Source organism: Balaenoptera physalus (assembly GCF_965194825.1).
Source record: "Balaenoptera physalus genome assembly, chromosome: 11".
NCBI classification, from domain to species: Eukaryota; Metazoa; Chordata; class Mammalia; order Artiodactyla; family Balaenopteridae; genus Balaenoptera; species Balaenoptera physalus.
The window spans coordinates 66981333-67001246 of NC_138896.1; the positions used below are offsets into that span (position 1 = coordinate 66981333).

A 19914-nucleotide genomic window follows, 5' to 3' on the forward strand; every position below is an offset into this window, starting at 1 on the left:
ATACCAGTTCTAGTTATTTACTCAAAGAAAAGCAAACTTACAATCACATGAATGTTTACAGCAGCTTTATTCATAATTACCAAAAACTGGAAACAACCTAAATATCCTTCAACTCGTGAATGGAAAATTCTGATAGGTTCATGCATACAATGGAATACTACTCAGCAATAAAAGTGAAAGAACTACTGATTCATGCAACAACAACATGGTTCAATCTCAAATGCATTACGCTAAGTGAAAGAAGCCAGACTCAAAAGGGTACATACTGTATGATTCCATTTATGTGACATTCTAGACAAGACAAAACTATAGGGACAGAAAACAGATCAGTGGTTGTCAGGAGCTTGGGGACTGACTTCAAAGGGGAAGTATGAGGGAAATTTGGAAGTTGATGAAAGTATTCTATATTTTGATTGTGGTGGTGGTTACATGACTCTGCATAGAACTGTTTGCTGAAAATGTCAAATTCTACTGCATGCATGTAAACCTGATATACGTATGCATGCGTGTGTGTGTGTGTATGTCCCTTGTGTATTACACAAACATACATGACACTTTTCGTGTCATGGTCCGTGGCTTTCTCCTTTATCCGAATGCAGGTAACTGAACTATGACTTCCCAAAAGAAAACAGTGCTTAGTGATATAATCACCGTAGTCCTGCTTTCACCCAACTACTACTGCACTGCTGTGTTTTTTCCCAGTAATACTCAAAACTGCCTGGAAACAGACATGGTGAAGGCAGATGGTTGGATTCATACAAGGCTGGAGGTTTTCCCAAGAATATGAGATAGATATTCAAAGGGTAGGGGAATGTAAGGTATTTTTGAGAGAGATTAAAATGTTGGGCCATGGTTTCTAATTTGGAGAGGGAGGAAAGTGAAGAAAGAAGGAGTCTGAATAGACATTTTTCCAAAGAAGACATACACATGGTCAACTGGTACATGAAAAGATGCTCAACATCACTAATCATCAGGGAAATGCAAATCAAAACCACAATGAGATATCACCTCACACCTGTTAGAATGTCTATTATCAGAAAGACAAGAAATAATAAGTGTTGGTGAGGATGTGGAAAAAAGAAAACCCTTGTGCACTGTTGATGGGAATGTAAATTGGTGCAGCCACTGTGAAAAACAGTATGGAGGTTCCTCAAAAAATTAAAAATAGAGCTACCATATGGTCCAGCAATTCCACTCCTGGGTATTTTTGCAAAGAAAATGAAAACATTAACTTGAAAAGATATATGCACCCTCATGTTCATTTCAGCATTATTTATAATAGCCAAGATATGGAAACAAGTGTCCATCAGTGGATAAGTGAATAAAGAAACTGTGATATATATATACACATACAACGAACCATTATTCATCTGTAAAAAAGAATGGAATCTTGCCATCTGCAACAACATGGATGGACCTCGAGGGCATTGTGCTAAGTAACATAAGTCAGGGAAAGATAAACGCCATAGGATCTCTTCTATATCTGGGATCTAAACAAACAAACAAATGAAAAACAAGCTCATAGATACAGAGAACAGAGGCAGGGGTGCAGGGGGAGAGAAATTGGTAAACTGTTTCCATTTGTTTTTTTACTTTAAATAAACTGAATAATTCATAAGGAAATAATTTAAATTAATAAATAAATAATGATAACTTGAAACATTTTTTAAATCAAACTACCGAGATGGGGGGGGTGGGGAGTGGGGAAAGGAGTCTGATGGATGGAGAAGGAAAAACCAGGGCTCAGAGTACCAGAAGCACCTGGTGAAGTTTAAGAACAGTTGCTGTGGGGACACTTAACAAAGCAAGTTGGAAGAAAAGCAGACGGTTGATGTGGGGTTGGATGATTCCATTGGTGATTTCAGAGATGGCAATTTGTTTCCCTCATTGGAGAATAACCTTTGAAAGAACAAATGGTTCATATGCAGCTCCATCAGGCAGAGCTCAGCAAGCCTTCAGCACAGCCTCACGTCCTGGTCGCTGGTGTTCTAAACCTACCCTAACCTTCTCAGACCTCCAGCTCTTTCATCCTCGGGGTATGACTTGCCTTCATCCTTCTTTAAATGTTTTCAAAATTTTTTTATTATTTATGTAGTTTTTGGCTGCGAGGCATGTGGGATCTTAGTTCCCCAACCAGGGATCGAACCCACGCCCCCTGCATTGGAAGCATGGAGTCTTAACCACTGGACTGCCAGGGAAGTCCCCTTAACGACCATTTAATGGGTCTCTCTCTATTTTGCAAAACCAAACGGCTTTTCCTGCTCCCATCAGTGGCCTGTCCCTCCACACGTACTATGAAGGAGCCTTGCTTCTCTCACTCTATCCACGATCTCCATCCCCTTTCCTTTGTTTCCAATCTCACCCTCACTTCTGCACCCTTTCCCATCAGCTCTTAATGTACTTTAAGTTATGGTAAAAAAAAAAAAAAAAATTCTAGAAAGTAAAATTGGCAGGCATGTGTGTATCTCAAGAGGTTGGAAGTCAGGGTGGGGCTTAGGTTTCCAGTGGGGCTGATTAGAGGGGCTGTGATGTTGTTTGCTGAGCTTGTTGATAAGAGGAAGAGCGAGTGTTCATGGGAAAGAAGTCAAGTGGAGATAAGTTGAGTTTGATAACATCCACATTGATCTGCTGGGCAATCAGGCCCATATATGAGTTTAATGCCAGGGCTGGAATAAGGTTTAAAAGTCATCACCATGCCGGTTACGTTTAAAACCGTAAGAAAAGTCTACAAATAACAAATGCTGGAGAGGATGTGGAGAAAAGGGAACACTCCTACACTGTTGGTGGGAATGTTAAGTTGGTGCAGCCACTATGGAAAACAGTATGGAGGTTCCTCAGAAAACTAAAAATAGAATTACCATATGATCCAACAATCCCACCCCTGGGAATATACCCGGACAAAACTATAATTCAGAAAGATAAATGCACCCCTATGTTCATAGCAGCACTGTTCACAATAGCCAAAGCATGGAAACAACCTAATGCCCATTGACAGATGAATAGATAAAGAAGATGTGGTGCATATATACAATGGAATACTACTCAGCCATAAAAAAAAGAACGAAATAATGCCATTTGCAGCAACATGGATGCAACTAGAGAGTATCATACTAAGTGAAGTAAGTCAGAAAGAGAAATGCAAATATCATATGATATCACTTATATGTGGCATCTAAAATACGGCACAAACAAACCTATCTACAAAACATAAACAGACTCATAGACATAGAGAACAGACTTGTGGTTGCCAAGGGGGAGGGGGGGAAGGGAGAGGGAGGGACTGGGAGTTGGGGTTGGTAGATGCAAACTATTACATTTAGAATGGATAAACAACAAGATCCTACTGTATAGCACAGGGAACTATATTGAATATCCTGTTATAAACCATAATGGAAAAGAATATTTTAAAAGTGTATATATATTTACAACTGAAAAAAAACATAAAACCATAAGAGACTCTGTAATGACCTATATGGGAAAAGAATCTAAAAAAGAGGGCATATATATATATGTGTAACTGATTCACTTTGCTGTACAGCAGAAACAAACTCAACATTGTAAATCAAGTATACACTAATAAAAATTTTAAAAATAAATAATTAATTTTAAAAACACAAAAAAAACAGAAGGCAAAATCAAGGAGAGGGCTCAGAATAAAACCCTAGAGGATCCCAAGGTGAAGTGTTGCCAGAAAAGGAAGGACTCATAAAGAAGACCAAGATGGAAAATTCAAGGGAAGTGGAAGGGCTAGTTTACCCAATCCTGCACAAAGAAAGAGAATTCTCTCTGGTTTTCTGGAAGGTGAAAATGCACAATGTACCTCTTGGCATCAGGAAAGACAAAAGGAGGACAAGTCACATCATAGAAAGTGTCTGGAATAAGTTTGGGTCTGCAGACCTGAAAAGCAGGCAGGCTACCTCTATCTAAGAGCCTGACACTTAGCAGCTGGCCCCGGAGCCTGGGTCTGTTAGTGCATACTCTCGGACCCCTCGCAGTAATTGCTCATGTGTCGGCGCTCTTCTGAAGTAAATCCTAGCTTCTCAAGTATGTAAATGTTTATAATTGCATTTTTCTTTGGCAGTCCTGGTCATTGCGAACAAACCGAAAACTATATACAGGGGCGACCACTGACTGTGGGCTAACTCCCGAGCTCAGGGTTGTTACTCAGGTGAACAGCAGCAACACTGAGAGATGGGCCACTCGTAAATACCATCTGAGCAGCTGGACCAGGGGCATACGTCATCCCCCCTGATTGCCCAGAGTTTGGTGCAGTGCTGTGCACGTGGTCTCGATGACCAGGCTTGAAAATACATGTGGAAATAGATTGGTCCTCCAGGCTGCCGGTGTGCGGGGCTCAGTTTGTACAAGACAATGCTGTGAAAGAATGCATCAAAGGCACACACAGTACTGCTCACATATGTGTGACTGGCCCCAAATTAGTCGCTCAAAGCCGCAGCCACAGAAGTTTTCAGAAAACCACAGATCTTAGCTCCTGAAAGCAGAGCACCAAGGAGCCAGAAGAGCCTCAGCTCAGGAAACACATCTTAACCCTAAAGGCCGGGATGACCTGTGAAATCCTAAAACCTTGAAGAACTGAGAGTAAAACAAACTAAAAGGGAGATGCCATAGTTTCTTTCCATCAAATATGAGAATGCTGCCATGTTCAATCAGGATGCAAGGAATCATACCTGTTGGATCCTAAGATTTAAATATTCACTGGTTTTTGAAAAGATGTATCCAAGGGAGTTACTAAGGACACAAAAGTCTTTTGTCAAAATTGTTTGACCTCAAAGGGTCAGACCTCAAGAATGGCACCATTTCAGAAAGCAAGCCTGCTTCAGGAAAACTTTTTTGACCCTTTCTTCACATGTAATTTAGTAGCTCTGCTTGAGAGTGAATTTTTTCCCATTAATCTTCCTCCCACCCCTTTGATTTAGGACAGTCACTTGTGTCAGTAGACTATGTATGCATACCGCATACAGCATGGCGAAGCAATGTCTCTAATGCATTACCTTAGGACCTTTGGGAACCTGAGAAGGGAGAATGAGTATCGTAGGAAGGGCTCAGATGGTGCATCTGTGATGTCATGGGACATTATGAATGGAGCCTGTCAGGTCCCTTGGTCCCAGGGAAGGGACGACAGCTGAGGAGGCAATGACAGACTATAGAGGTGTCTTCCCTGATACCCACCGAGGATGGTTAACTGAGGGAGTCAAAATACACCAACACTAAAATATCTCTTGAGTTTAAGTGAATTCAGCAAGGCTGAATCCAGACAAATCTGTGGCTCAGATGAAATTGGCTTTCATTGTCTTCCATCTCCTTTCCATGTCCTGGTTCATTCAACTCCCAGCCACCCAAACAGCCATCACATAGCTCACTGGAGATTGTGGGCTTGAAGCCACCACCATAGATGACATGCCTCATACACAATTAATTTCCTCTGCTCTGCACATTTCCTAACCACTTCCATATATCAAAGCTTACCTGTCCTAGGACCTTATTACTCAGGCCCCTCAGGAAGGCATAAATTAACGACCAGGTAACTTGATGCACAACTTCCTATTACAGTTTTAGTGACTTACCAGTCACTCACCAGTCTGTTACTTCCTTCCCAAATTAACCTCACCTGATCTACACTGGGGGTGGGTTGATTGCTTATTGACAATGCAGATCCCTAGAACCTCACAAGTGACCCAAGGAATTAGATTCTCTGGGAGCATTTTAACATGCTCCCCATTTGATTCTTCTACATACTAAATCTGTAAACATCATGAGACATGCATACACTATCATGTGCTATGCAGGTTCTGAGCATCAAAGTAGATATGAGAATCCCAAATACAATTTATATCCATTGTTAACTTATAAAACAGGTTCATTTTCAAATACTAAAAGGACTAAAGAGTTGGCCTGCCGTGCATGTGGGCAGAGAGTATAAGGGAAGTCTGTGTACCTTCTGCTCAACTGTGATATGAACCTAAAACTGCTCTGAAAAGTAAAGTCTATTTAAAAAAAAAAAAAAAAAAAGGCTGACCTCCCCACATGGAGCTGATAAACATATGCTCTTTGGCTCACCTATTCTTTCTACAGGCAACATCCCCTTTTATCCTCTACTTATTCTAACCTAACTTCTGTGAAGCCCCAGACAGGCAGAGCCATTCTCCAGGCTCCCATAGCCAATGCACATACTGATTATGAGAGTATTAGAGCGTTTAACCCTACACTGTGACTGCCTATTTTCTTGTTTGGTTCTGGTGAATCGCAAACAACCTGGCTTGTTCTGGCCACGTTCCCATCCCCCAGCATAGTATGTGGAACTCTATACATACGCAATCAAGATTGTTGAATGAATGAATGAATGAATGATCTTGCCACTGAAGTTAACATCAGATGAAGTGTGTTGGGAGGAGGGATGGATGAACTGGCTGAACCTCTCCTTTTGCACATACACAGATACCCCTTAGAGTCACCATTCCTTCTCTCTCTGAGGGACAGGAATCGAGGGCCTCATTTATTCAATCTTTTACTGTGGTCCATACTCCGAATTTATAAATTAATCACTTCCAGTCCTACTAGACAAAGGAAGCAACTGGTGCTGCCATCTGAAGTATTGTACCAACAGTGGCTATGAGGAAAACAGAAGCCACACTAGGTGTTTCAAACAAGGGGATTTAATGCAGGGAATTGATTACACAGGTTTGGTAAGGCTGAAGGAGGGCCATTGAGATAACCTATTGTTAGTAAACACAGGAAGCAGCTACTAACCTTAGGGCTGGGGAGCAAAAGGGAAGAGATGGTGTTACCAGAACCTAGAGGCTTTCTTGGGGGACCCCCCACGGCTGGTGCCTGGCCCTCTCTGGGGGCTGCTGCGCGGCTGCTGCTTGGCCTTCTGAGGGGAGCGCTGCTTGGCGGGTGGAGGTCGGACTTCTGGGCGGGGGCGTGGCTGACGTTCGGACCTCGGAGGGGACCGTGGCTTGGCTGGTGCTCTGACCACCGCGGGGGGTGCAGCTGGCTGGCGCTTGGGCCTCTGAGGGGACGTTGCGCGGCGGCTGGTGCTGAGAGGGCCAAAAGAAGCTGCAGGCTGGAGCAATGGCTCTCCTCTGTTGCTTTAAGGGATGCTGACAGGAGCTGGAAATAGGAAGGCAGCCCTGCTCCTCCCCCCGCCCCACCTTCCAGTCTCCCTCCAGTACCTTCCAATGGCAGAGCCTAACGGGGAGCCGACTGTCAGGGGATTGGGGGAAGCGCAGTTTGCAGAGCCTCAGCCCAGCATCGCAGAGTAGAGCAGGAAGGGGGAACTCGGAACTGAGAGACAGAGGCCAAGGCCCAGCCTAGGCGCCAGGTGGCAGCGCAGACCACTCACCTGGTCTTCTGGCAGGCACAGCAGATCCAGTCCTCCTCTTTCTTCTGGTAGAAGCAGCCACTTTTACAGATGCTATACTTGCGGTCCACAATCTCGCGTTTGGAGTTGAGGAAGGTGAAGGGCGGGCAGCAATGTATGCTGAAGTGCTCCGAGAACTTCTGGTTCTTGGAGAGTCTGGGGCCCTCCTTAACCACTTTCTGACTCATCTCACTGGACATCAGTGATGCCGGGGGAGGTGGGGAGACATAAAACAGCACATTCATGTGAGGGAGCTTTCTACTCCAGGAACGCACTCCCTGCTACTCCCATGGTCCAAGTTAACATTCAGAGCTATCCTCCATCCTGAATCTGGAAGGTCAATTTCCTGCCCAGCTCTATGGAGAGGAACTCAATTAGGAGTTTGTTCTTTTTTTTTAAATTTACATACAATTTTTAAAGGTTACACTCCATTTACAGTTATTACAAAATATTGGCTATATTCCCCGTGTTGTACAAATACATCCCTGTAGCCTATCTTACACCTAAGAGTTTGTACCTAGGCAATATAAGGGAAGAGTTTGTTCATTTTTATTTGTGTATTTTGAAATCATGTTTTCTGAAAATGGACTCTTTTTTCCCTTATGTGTTAGCTTCCCACTTAGGACAGGAAAAAATATTACAAAGCCGAACACATCTATGGCAAAATAATATTCTAGATTTAGGGATGGCCGTTTCTCTAAAAAACCAAGAAAGCTTTGTTATTGAAAGCATAATCTCTATTCATACCATGAAATACTACACCAGAATGAGAAAGAACAGACTGTAAGACACAGGTCAACATGTTTGAATCTCACAAACATAATGTCGAACAAAAGAAGCCAAACACAAAGGAATACACGCTATATGATTCAATTTATATGAGGTTCAAAAACAGGCAAAACTAGTCTAGTGCATGGTGCTAGAAATCAGAACATAGTTATATTTGGAGGAGGTGGGGTCTGACTAAGAAGAGGCAGGAGGGAGCCTGCTGGGGGCGGAAAATGTTCTGGATCTTGATCTGGGAGATGACTACACAGGTGTATACATATGTAAAAATTCAGTGAGCTCTACACTTAATTTTTGTGCATTTTACTGTTTACCTCAGTTAAAAAGGAAAAGTAAGAGGAGAGACTAGAGAGTTTTGATTCTTGAAATATTCTGAAAGGCGGGTAAAAACTTAATTACTACAGCATCCTTTGTGGAAATGTGACACATGCAGAAATAGTCCTACCTAACACTCCAAAACATTGAAGCACACAGGGGACTTAAATGACTATTAACCAACAAGAGTCTACAAATATACACAGGTAATGTGCATATACCGGCCACTGAGAATATCCCTCCTCTCAACAAACTCAAGGTCAAGTTGTACACACAGACGTGCAGTATGTAATTACAAGACACAGTGACATCGACCAACAGAAGTATGTACAAAGATAAAGGAAACCATGAAAAGGGGATGGATTCTTTGAAGACAGAGAAAATGATCTGGGTTTTAAGGATGAATACATTAAAAACAACTAAGTTACTCTGAGGGGATATTTTGATTTTTTGTTTGTTGGTTGGTTTCTATTGTTTTTTATTGAAGTATAGTTGATTTATAATGTTGTGTAACTTTTTTGTTTTTTGATAGGGTTGTCTTCTGCTACAGATAGAAGTGAGGGCTGAGGAGCAAGTTGAGTGTAGTTATAAGAAGAAAATACATCCTTTTGTACCTCAGTCTGTAGAGTCCATATTATGTGTTACACCTGTTATGTATGTTGCAAATGCTCTTTCCCAATATTTCACCTGCTTTTATCATGCAAAAAAATAATTTTTATGTAATTAAGTTTCCTAGTTCTTACTCAGGGTTTTATATTTTAGTTCAGAAAGTCTTCCCTACTTCAGAAGCTCTTAATCATACTCATGAATATCCCATTTTGAAAGAGAATCCTCTCTGAATCTCACTTTCATGTCTCTTTTCCTCTCTATAACTCCTCACTTTTATAGGCAGTGTTCTTGAGACGTTATCAACACTCTTTTTCTCCATTTCTACGTCTCCTCCCCCTCAGTGCACTCCAATCTGGCTTCTGTTCTACCTCCCAAAGATACGTGGTTCACATAAAGACCTCCATGCTGCCAGACCAGCCGTCTTCTTCCTCGATCCCTCTCTCCATGTAAATGCTTCCCTGTCCTGTCACTCCATGTTCTCCTAGATTCCTTCCTCCATCTCTAGCCCTTCCGTCTCAGTTTCTCTTATAGGCTCATCTGCTTTATCCAAAACTTTTAATGTTAGAGTTCTTCAAGGTACAATAAATACTAAATGATTAATAGGGTTACCTTCAAGCATCCACTTCAGCATTTATGATATGTTTAGGTTGTGCCAGGCACAGTGCTCAGGCTCTGTAGGGGATGCAAAGCTGAATCATGTTTAGTCCCATCCCCAAGAAAAGTAGCCACCAGCTGGGAAGATGGGCAAGGATGCACATGGTGTACTCATGGCCACAAAACCCATCTATTGAGCCCAAACATGTACAAGTCTCTGAGGAGACTGAGGGGATGGATCAGCTAAACATCCTGCTGACATCCTGTAGATGGAGGAATGTTGCATAGATGTTAGTAAGTGCAGTACAAGGAAGGGATGCTGTGGAGCATGAGAATGTGCTGAGACAATGGTACGGAGAGTCCACAAGAGCGGGGCCATACATTGGGCTGGGGAATCAGGTAAAACATGGGTAGAAACTTCTGGCCCTGAGATTTGGACAGCAGAGATAAGGGTTTGTGGAAGGTTGGGAACAGTTGATTCCTAAGCAAAGATACAGAAGGGTGAATTGCAGTCCACCTGAGAGCCCACCCGGTCTGCAGGGCAGTGTGGGAGAGGTGGCAGTGCCAGGACACAGGTGATGAGGTAGCACAGGAGTTACCCATCACTGCGAAGGATCTAGCCCTTGTGACTGGGAGTGTGGTCATGCCATCAGCTGATCAGGAGTCTGAATAGATGAGAGGGAGGGAGATCATCTCATTGGTCTGGGATATCATGAATTTAAGACGCTCATGACATCCATGTGGAAATGGGCATCCGAAACTCAGGAGCTAGAGCTGTCAGCTCGAGGGTCCTTCACCTCATGGAAGAGACACAACCTTGGGAGTGGATGTGCTGGGTGTGAGCTGAGTGAGGAGCCAGGCGAGGGAAGGCTCCCAGGAGGAGTAGTGGGCCTACCTTCAAGCTCCAGGAAGAAGAGCTAAGGAAGAAGGAGCAGCAGGGGGCAGCCAGCGAGGTGGGAGGAGTAGCAGACTCTTAGAAGACAAATCTCCAAATTTGCAGGAGGAGGAGATGGTCAGCAATATCAAAAGAAAAAAAAAAACAAATAAAAAAATGCTTTGTACAAACAAGCATTTTTAGACCAATGAGAAACTAAAGTTGATTTTTAGGGTCTGATTCATTGCAATTACGACCCTAAAGATCTGCCAAAGCCCTACCAAACCCTGCACATGTGGCAAAGTCCAGCTCAAGTTTCTGCTCCCATGGGAAATAATGAAATGAAACTCTCCAGGACTAACCAGCAGGAGTCATTTCTTTAGGCTCCCAGCACATGGAGATGATATTACTCAGCTTTTCACAGGCAACTCAGACATCCCTAATTCCTCCAGCCTTCTGGGGTCATCTATCCCCAGACTGTTCAGGCACTCATCACAAACAACAGAAAATCTAGCACTTGCCCCAAATTTTTATGAATGACCGGCAGAGGGTAAGAGGGAGATTTTAAGTCTCCTGTGACTCTAAATTTCTGCTCTGACTGAATTCTCAATTCCCACCCACCTGACAAGATGCCTGGGCCCACTCTATGCCTATCTAGACCCCCTCCCAGCCGTCTCTTCCCCAGCACGTCAGGGGAAAGTTCTCAAAGTATTCCCTGGCAACTCTCCTTACTCTATGCCTTCGCGCACCGTGCCCAGCAGGGAGCAGCCTAACTGCTTGTTACTCATCACATGTGTTCCTAATGGAAAAGCAGTTCTCTGCCCTGGAACCCTGACATTCTTCTAGATTAAACAGCTGAAAATTCACCCAGCTTTAACATAGGATTTCCCCCCTTCCTTTAGTAAAATGTTTACAGTCAGTGGAAAGGCTCTGGCTACTATTGCCTGTGGTAGCAGAAGTACCGTGTTTAGTTTGGGGTACATTGTATTTGGTTACATATACTCCCCTCCAACTCTGCCCCACACCATGCCCCAGTTTAGAAACGCTAAGGTCCACATGCTGAGCCATAGCAACATACACAAGAGCCATCCTTTCCCACCATACCAGGCTTCCTAGTAAATTAGTTGTAACTACAGGCAAATAACTAATGGCAGAAGAAATAATTCACATTTCCTGAGGCCCTATTATATGGTGGTTGTTTTACACACTTTACCTCATTTTTCTAATATGGCATTATCATCAACAAAGTAAAGATGAGATGAGTAAGGAATATGACCAAGTTCAAAGAGCCAGTAAGAGGCAGACGGGGATTTGAACCCAGGTCCCTGTGACTCCAGCATCTGGTGCTGTCTGACCAGGCTCAACACGGTCTGAGCTCCCTGTGCTCAGCCCTCCTCTCCAGGGAGCAGGTGTCCAGGCGATGGGACCAGCCTGGACTTTGGGGAACTGGAGGTGGGCCCAAGGATGGGATAAGGCTGCAGAAGTGCATGGGTCTGTGTCCCAGGGTGAAAAAGACTGAAAGTTGGGGAAACAGCTCCCTGAAGAAAGGAATGGTAGAGGATGGAGTGTGGAGACATCAGGACAGTACGGTGGTCAGCACCTCCTGCCAGAGCACAGAGGCTCACAGTGGGGGGCTGCAGTGTAAACTCAGGCAGGGTCCCGAGGGGAGTGTGACCCATGGGTGCTTCCTCTGTCCCTCCCTCACCAGTCCTTAGTAGGTTTTAAGACCTTATTCACTGTTGAGAATTTTAAAACTTGGATGAAGGAAAATGATAAAAATTCCTAAATTCTTATCATAGTTAACCACTTAAAAATATTTGAACATATTTTTTTGCCTTGAGAATATTTACATGTAAATATATAGTTAATAAAAAATCAGACCATACCTTACATACTTTTCAAATTATATACTTGGAAAAATCGTTCATTTTTTAAATAAAGCTTTATAGATATAGACGTAATGTCACTCATAGCATTTTCCTGTAGCTTTTAAAATCTGTGATAAATTTATAGTTGCAGCCTCCTTTATGGTTTATATCATATATTTGCATCTTCTCTCATTTTCTTGATTAATCTTGCCAGAACTTATCCACTTTACAATTCTTTTCAAAAACAAGCTCTTGGGTTTCCTGCTTGTCTTTGTTCATTTTTTTCCTAGTCCATTAATTTCTGAGTGTATTTATTATTTCTTTTTTTCAGTTTTCTTTAGTCTTATGTTCTTGTGCTTTTTACGTATTCTTGAGACAAACTCTTCTCACATATGCATTTATGACCATAACCTTTTCATACAACTTCAGCTGAATACCACAATATTAACATAAAATTTTCATTTTCTCTTCATTTTAAATATGAATGAGTTCTTCTTTGATTCATCAATTATTTTAAAAAATCTGTTGTAAAATTTCCAAGTGTATGAAGTTATTTTTATTACATTGACTTCTGATTTTAAGGCATTCCAGTCAGAGAGTGGTCTGTATGATAATGACTCTGATATTGGTTGAGCTTCATGTTTCACAGTCAACGTTTTTAAATGTTCCATGTGTGCTTTGAAAGACTGTGTATTTCCAGAAACAATTTGGAATTATCTAGGGAAGATAAGAATGTGAACAAGCTACAATCTAGCAGTTTATTCTTGGGCACAAACTACAATCTAGTGATTTATTTTTGGATCATAGCTCAACCTTGCAGATAAAGCCACTTGGCGGAGCACAAAGCTGGAGGAGCCTGAATCCTTGATGACAGTGGTTCTAGGCCTGGATCCTTGAACACTGACCACACCTTTTACAGGAGAAACAAACTTCCACCTTGTTTAAACCACTATTATTTCAGCTACAAACAGTCAAATACAATTCTGAATTAATATACCCAGTTTTCTCACCTAAAAGAGGGTGTCTGCCTCATTTTGGGTGCTATAAAAAATACCATAAATTGGGCAGCTTGTGAATAACAGAAATTTATTTCTCATAGTCTGGAGGCTGGGGCGTCCCAGATGAAGGTGTTGGCAGATTCTGTGTCTGGTGAGAGCCCACTTCCTGGTTCATAGATGGTGGAATGAGTGAGGGAGCTCTCTGGGGTCTCTGTAATAAGGGCACTAATCCCATTCATGAGGTCTCCACCCTCATAACGTAATCACCTCCCAAAGGTCCCACCTCCAACTACCATCACACTGGGGATTAGATTTCAACATATGAATTTTGGGAGACACAAGCATTCAGTCCATAATAGAGGGGAATAAAAAATAATAATAACATTTAACTCATAGGGGCTTTGATAGTATTAAATAAAATAAAGTAGGTGAAGAACCTAACACTACCAAATACAAATAACTTGCTTCATAAACTCCATTTTCCTTTCACTAAGAATTCATTCAAATTCATTTGACCTAATTCTGTTGACTTCTTCAGACACACTCTTTATGTATCTCACATGACATTTAATTTAAGCATTAATTAAATGCTTAATGAAGTAAAGACATCATTATTTACTTTCGTGGCTAAAAGCAAATCATTATAAACACTACATGATGTTTTCACAAACTATACTACCTAATTGCAAAGCAAATATAATTATAAACTGTCTGGCAGGATGAAGAGAAAAAAAGTGACTGAACTTGAAACTGTAAAATATAATTTCTTCTAGGCTTTTCAGATGTCTCCATATACTCTAAAACTACAGAGGAGGGGAAAGTGAGGCAGGTATTTGAAGAAGGAGAAAAAGGAAGTGAAGGAGAGGAACCAAAGGGAGAACAAGAACCTCCCCTCACTATTTATTGAGCACCTACTATGCTCCAGATGCTTTATATCTGTCATTTTTAATTCCCAATATAACCCTCCAGGTAGTCTCTACTGTCCCCATGTTAGAGATGAGGAAATTGAAACCTGAAGAAGTTATGTAAACTCAACAAAATCATATAGTAATGATAATAATAATAATAGAAAACTCATAATCGCCAGTATGATTACTGACTACCCAACATCTGCCCTGCCCTTCAATAACAAACCCTGATTTTGTTTGGCAGCATGATATGCCCAGTTAAATATATACAACTCCCTATGTGACCACATTCTGGCCAAGAAGATGCAGGCAAAAGTCCATGGGGAAGATTACCTTTTTTCAATAATAAGGCTTTTATTCAAGGAGGGACTCTCCCCTGGTGAGTGCATCCAGCCCAACCCAGCTTTTCCTGGCCCCCAAGAGGCAGGATTATTTCAGCCTTTGGACCTTGAGCCTTAGGGCTCCTTCCGCCTACTTCCTTCCCACCAACAGTTACACAGCAAATGCTTCTAACACCTTGGGGCTCAGCCCAAAGCCAAGTCACTTCCTGGGGAGATTTTCCAGAGCCTTCCCTTCCCCCAAGGAGAAATGATCACTCCTCCCTCTTTTGTGCCCTGGCCTTGTGTGCTGTATATAATTCTAGGAGAGCATCTGGAACCTGTAGGGTTGCCCTTAAGTGTTCTGCCCTCAGAGCTTTGTTCGATGCCTAATTCAGAACAGGTGTTCGGTAGATGCTTGAGTAACGAGAACATGAACAAAGGGTGCCTCTCGCAATGGCTGCAGGAGCCCTCAGCCTATCGCTGCCTGTCCCCAGATGCTCTTTAACAGTCCCACGTCCCTCAGGGACCTCTGCTCTAACTCAGGCAACAGAGTCTGATGAATGAAAAAGGCAACACAGGAAGGGACTTTTCCAACTGATCTTGAAAGTTATAAAACTGGGCTCTTTAGGAAAAAATAAGAGACTTTGTGAACCCACTACACTTTTTCGCTTCTTTTTTTTAAAATTAATTTTATTGAAGTATAGTTGATTTACTATACTATATTTACTATACTATACTATAGTGTTAATTTCTGCTGTACAGCAAAGTGATTCAGTTATACATATATATTCTTTTTCATATTCTTTTCCATTATGGCTTATCACAGGATATTGAATATAGTTCCCTGTGCTATACAATAGGACCTTGTTGTTTATCTATCTTGTATATCATAGTTTGCATATGCTAATCCCAAACTCCCAATCCTTCCCTCCCTCACCGCCGCCCCCTTGGCAACCACAAGTCTGTTCTCTATGTCTGTGAGTCTGTTTCTGTTTCATAGATAAGTTCATTTGTGCCATATTTTAGATTCCACATGTAAGTGATATCATATGGTATTTGTCTTTCTCTTTCTGACTTACTTCACTTAGTATAATAATCTCTAGGTCCACCCATGTTACTGCAAATGGCATTATTTCATTCTTTTTTATGGCTGAGTAATATTCCATTGTATATAGGTACCACATCTTCTTTATCCATTCATCTGTCAATGGACATTTAGGTTGTTTCCATGTCTTGGCTATTGTAAATAGTGCTGCTTATGAACATAGGGGTGCATGTATCTTTTTGAAGTATAGTTTTGTCTGGGTATGTGCCCAGGAGTGGGATTGCTGGATCATTTGGTAATTCTGTTTTTAGTTTTTTGAGGAACCTCCATACTGTTTTCCACAGTGGCTGCACCAATTTACATTCCCACCAACAGTGCAAGAGGGTTCCATTTTCTCCACACCCTCTCCAGCATTTATTATTTGTAGACTTCTTAATGATGGCCATTCTGATTGGTTGTGAGCCCACTATAACTTTTCTTAATTCATGCAAATTAATTAGCAAGCTTAAATCAATTACATATTCTAGAGATGGCACTAGCATCTCTACGTACCTACCAATGTCATAGGTATCTTTAAACACACTTTCACTATTCCCTAAGGAGACTGCAGGTGGAAATGAGAACCGTGAACATAAAATGGATTTTCTTCCTTCCATCCAGACTTCCTTCCCTTCTACCATCTTTTTTAAAAGGCAGTTGGGGTGTGGGGTAATTATTTAATAGAAGCGGCATGTGGCCATTAGTCCCAGGTGGTCCTCTGGAAAGAAAGACAGTGCAAGTTGTAAGTTGCCATGCTACATCTCCATGGGGTCACAGGAAGTCAGACGTGGAAATGGGTACAGGCTCTACCAAGTGAAGGGTGGATGCAGGTCAGTATTTGGAAGACAGTACACTTCTCCAATTCTTGTCAATCAGATCCCTCAGAACCATGAGCAAAGGCTGCCCTTGTCTTGTGATTAGCGAACTCAACATGGGAAGGACAGGAGGCAACTGACTACCTAGGGCCTGAACCCTCTGTGAGAACAATATTCTGGCTTCAGAGATCAAAACTCCAAAGGAGGGCAGTGATCAGTCCCAAGATCTCTTAATACGTTACATGGCTTAAGGAAGGGGTGGTTTAATATATACTTGGGAAAAGAATTTTAAGTTAGTAAAGCAAGAAATTTCAGATTTATTAAAATTCAGCTCAGTTGTACCAAAAAAAAAAAAATCACATAACTTTTTCATTGCTCTATAATTGTATAACTGATACAATACTACAAGAAAGGAGAAGGGACAGGGCAGGAGAACCTCTGAATTCATACTGCCTCGATTGTTTCTGGCATAAACTGTCTCTTGCTAATAAGTAGTCAGTTAAAGTTCAGCTCCTTATCAGGACTATTCCTTACCTCCCTCTATTCCTTCTCAAGGTGGAAAAGAGTATGGGGAAGCCAAGAGTCCTCGTGGCAATGAGGGAAGGGGTGGCTGGTCTTTGTGGTGTCCTTCTCTGCTGGACTCTGCCATAGGTACCTTGTCTGGTCTCACCGGCCCCTTGGCATGAATGACACATGTTACTGCTGACCACTTGACCCACCAAAGCCACCAGTCATCAGGGCCCCTACCCAGCAGCCTCCTATTCTGGTCCAGGTGTCCTCTCAGCTCCTCAAAATTGCTAAAGGTCAGAGTAGAGAGTGAGCAGGAAGGGAAGCCCAGCAATGAACAGGACATGCAGATAGATTGAACGTAGGCAGGAAGGAAGGACAAACAGGATTTCTCCAAGAGAAATTAAGGTAGATGATGAATCATTTTGCTAAGATGGGAACAGGTTTAGGGATGGGGAAAGGGAAGAGTCAAATATTTAGTCTGAGGCATGTTCAGTTTGAGAAACTTATGAAACCTCCAAGCAGCTGTGAAAGGAAGTAATTGGCCACACGGGTCAGGAGATTTCGAGAGAGAGAGAGGATGAGAAATAAATTTAAGTGTATTTGACATACAGATGAGATTTACAGCCAAGGGAACACAGGAGAACAGCCAGGGAGAAAGAGAGTATAAGAAAGGGAAAAGAATAACTAGAAAAACTTTTATTCACAGTAGCAACAAAAATCTTTAGATACCTAGAAATAAAGCAGTAATTAATATGTGTAAATTCTTGTGGGGGAAAAATTCAATTCCCATTCTTGATAAATACCCTTGGCAGAGTGGTAAGGGAAAGGGATGTCCTTAACATTATAAGGAGCTAGCTACCAAAATATCCACAATAACAGCTTACTGCTTGTGAAATCTTAGAAACATTTTCATCCAAATCAGACACCCCAAGAAGGATGCTGTCATTACTACTCTTCAACACGGCACCCGAAATCCTAACCGGTACAAAATACAAAATAAAACAAAACAAAAAACTGTGAGACTCCACAAGCATTTAGAACTTAAAGAAAGTCCAATGAGATTTCTGGACCCAAGATCAATACGCCAAAATCAAAATCATTTCTGTAGGTCAAGAGGATCCAATTTGAAAATGTAAAAGTAAAAGAAGCCATTCACACTGACTACAAAACTATAGGACACCTACAGGTAGAAGTATATCTGATAAAAGAAATGCAAGACTTTCATGAAGAAATTTGCAAATCCTTTTGAAGGCTGCAAAAGAAATAGCCAATATCCTAAGTATGCTATCTCTTAATAAATCTATAAATGTAATGCAATTCCAATAAATATCAGATTTTCATGTAATTCACAAGATGATTTCATGGTTCTTATGGAAGTATAAAGGACCAAGATGAGCCAAGACAATTTTGAATAAGAATAGGGTTTTGCCCTATCAAGTATCAGTGCTCATCATAAACTATACTAATTAAGACAGTAGAGTATTGGCTTGAGAATAGACCAATAAATCAATGGAACAGAATAGAGAGCCCAGAAACAGACCCACATATGTACAGAAGCATGGTTCATAACAGAGGGGGCATTTTTTTTTAAATGGAAAATGGTTTAACTACTCAAAAGGGAGACAAAATGAACTAGACAAAAGACCCCAACAAGAAAAATGATAGCAAACCCATGTCATGAGACGGAAGCCAAACACTATTCAAGGGCTTTATGTATTTAACTCACTTAATTCTCACGACCTCACAATAGCCCTGCTTTGCAAATGAGTAAGCTGAGATACAGAGAAGTCAGATAACCCACCCAAGGACACAGAGCTAGAACATGGGAGCCCCAGGATTCCAACCAAGGTAGGCTAGTCTGTATTCCTAATCCTGACAGTATGCAGCTTCTAACTCAGCACACGTGAAGAGGAGGGAAGCAAAGCAAAGATTATGATTTTATAGAATAAAAGATACCACTGTGGTTACAAGTTAAAAGACCTGTGCCAGTACAGAAGAAAATGTACAAATACATAAAAGTATAAAGTTTTAATAATCAGAATGTTTAGGAAAAAGCAAACTACAAATTTTTTTAAATGGGCAAATAATAGAAAGAGACGAATCTTTAAAAGCTAGTAATCATATACAAATACACTTAATTCTGTAGGACTCAAGGAAAGAGACAATAGCAGCAAGGGAATGTCAAGCCACGCCCCTTCTGACTGGCCTGAAAAGGGGGTGAGGGGATAACGTTGTTGAAGGAGGGGGAAAGGCAGCCGATCAGAGCGCAGGGAGGGGCACAGGGGCTGGTGCATTCAGTGCTCAAGGCACCGTCCCAGGCTGCCAGAGGGCACGCTTGCTGCACGTGAGGAATGCACTTGGGTGCTTTGTCAAGGAGCTGTTTCTGGAATAAAACCTAGGGCTTCAAAAGTTCCACTGCAGGCCCGGGCTTCTTTCACCTAGCCCTACCACATCCTAGCAAAGGCTGCACAGCCCCAAATCCTCTGCTGTGAAAACCACTATCACTGAGGAGCAAATTCATTCCACATTCACCACCTCCCTTTGAGATCTTGAATAGCTTCTTAAACCTTGCTAATTATCTCTCAGGTCAGGGGCTAATGCTTTCCCCTGAGAGTAGATTTACACAGTAAAAGACAATGGCTTCCGTGTTGATTGGTCCACAGGATGTCTCTAAGGATGGCTTTATCCATTTGTACTCATTTATTCATTTGTCTCCTTGGCAACCAAATTGTTTACTACTAATTGAATGTTGCACAGTAGATTCTTGTTGGGAAACCAGTTCCCCCCGGTAATGGAAAGCTTCATACAGATATTTATTTTGAATCAGAGTGCTTTTCCACAGAGAGCAGCAT

General features: G+C 41.8%; 1 protein-coding gene and 1 long non-coding RNA gene across 9 annotated transcripts in view; one reads left to right on the plus strand and one right to left on the minus strand.

The window, feature by feature from the left end:
- LOC309637797 overlaps positions 1-19914 on the plus strand; it is a 555044-nt gene that overhangs the window by 509513 nt on the left and 25617 nt on the right. The gene's annotated exons all lie outside the window — the stretch shown is intronic.
- Positions 1-19914, minus strand: part of MOBP (myelin associated oligodendrocyte basic protein) — a 48459-nt gene that overhangs the window by 21339 nt on the left and 7206 nt on the right. The window contains exons 3-4 of one of the 2 annotated variants that reach the window (XM_082413000.1): positions 7364-7573; positions 6769-7058 (exon numbers count right to left, since the gene is read on the minus strand). In XM_082413000.1, the coding sequence (XP_082269126.1) occupies positions 6803-7058; positions 7364-7569 (462 nt within the window). In that variant the 5' untranslated portion in view covers positions 7570-7573 and the 3' untranslated portion in view covers positions 6769-6802. The remainder of the gene's footprint in view (positions 1-6768; positions 7059-7363; positions 7574-19914) is intronic. The other variant, XM_082413001.1, reaches the window with a different exon arrangement.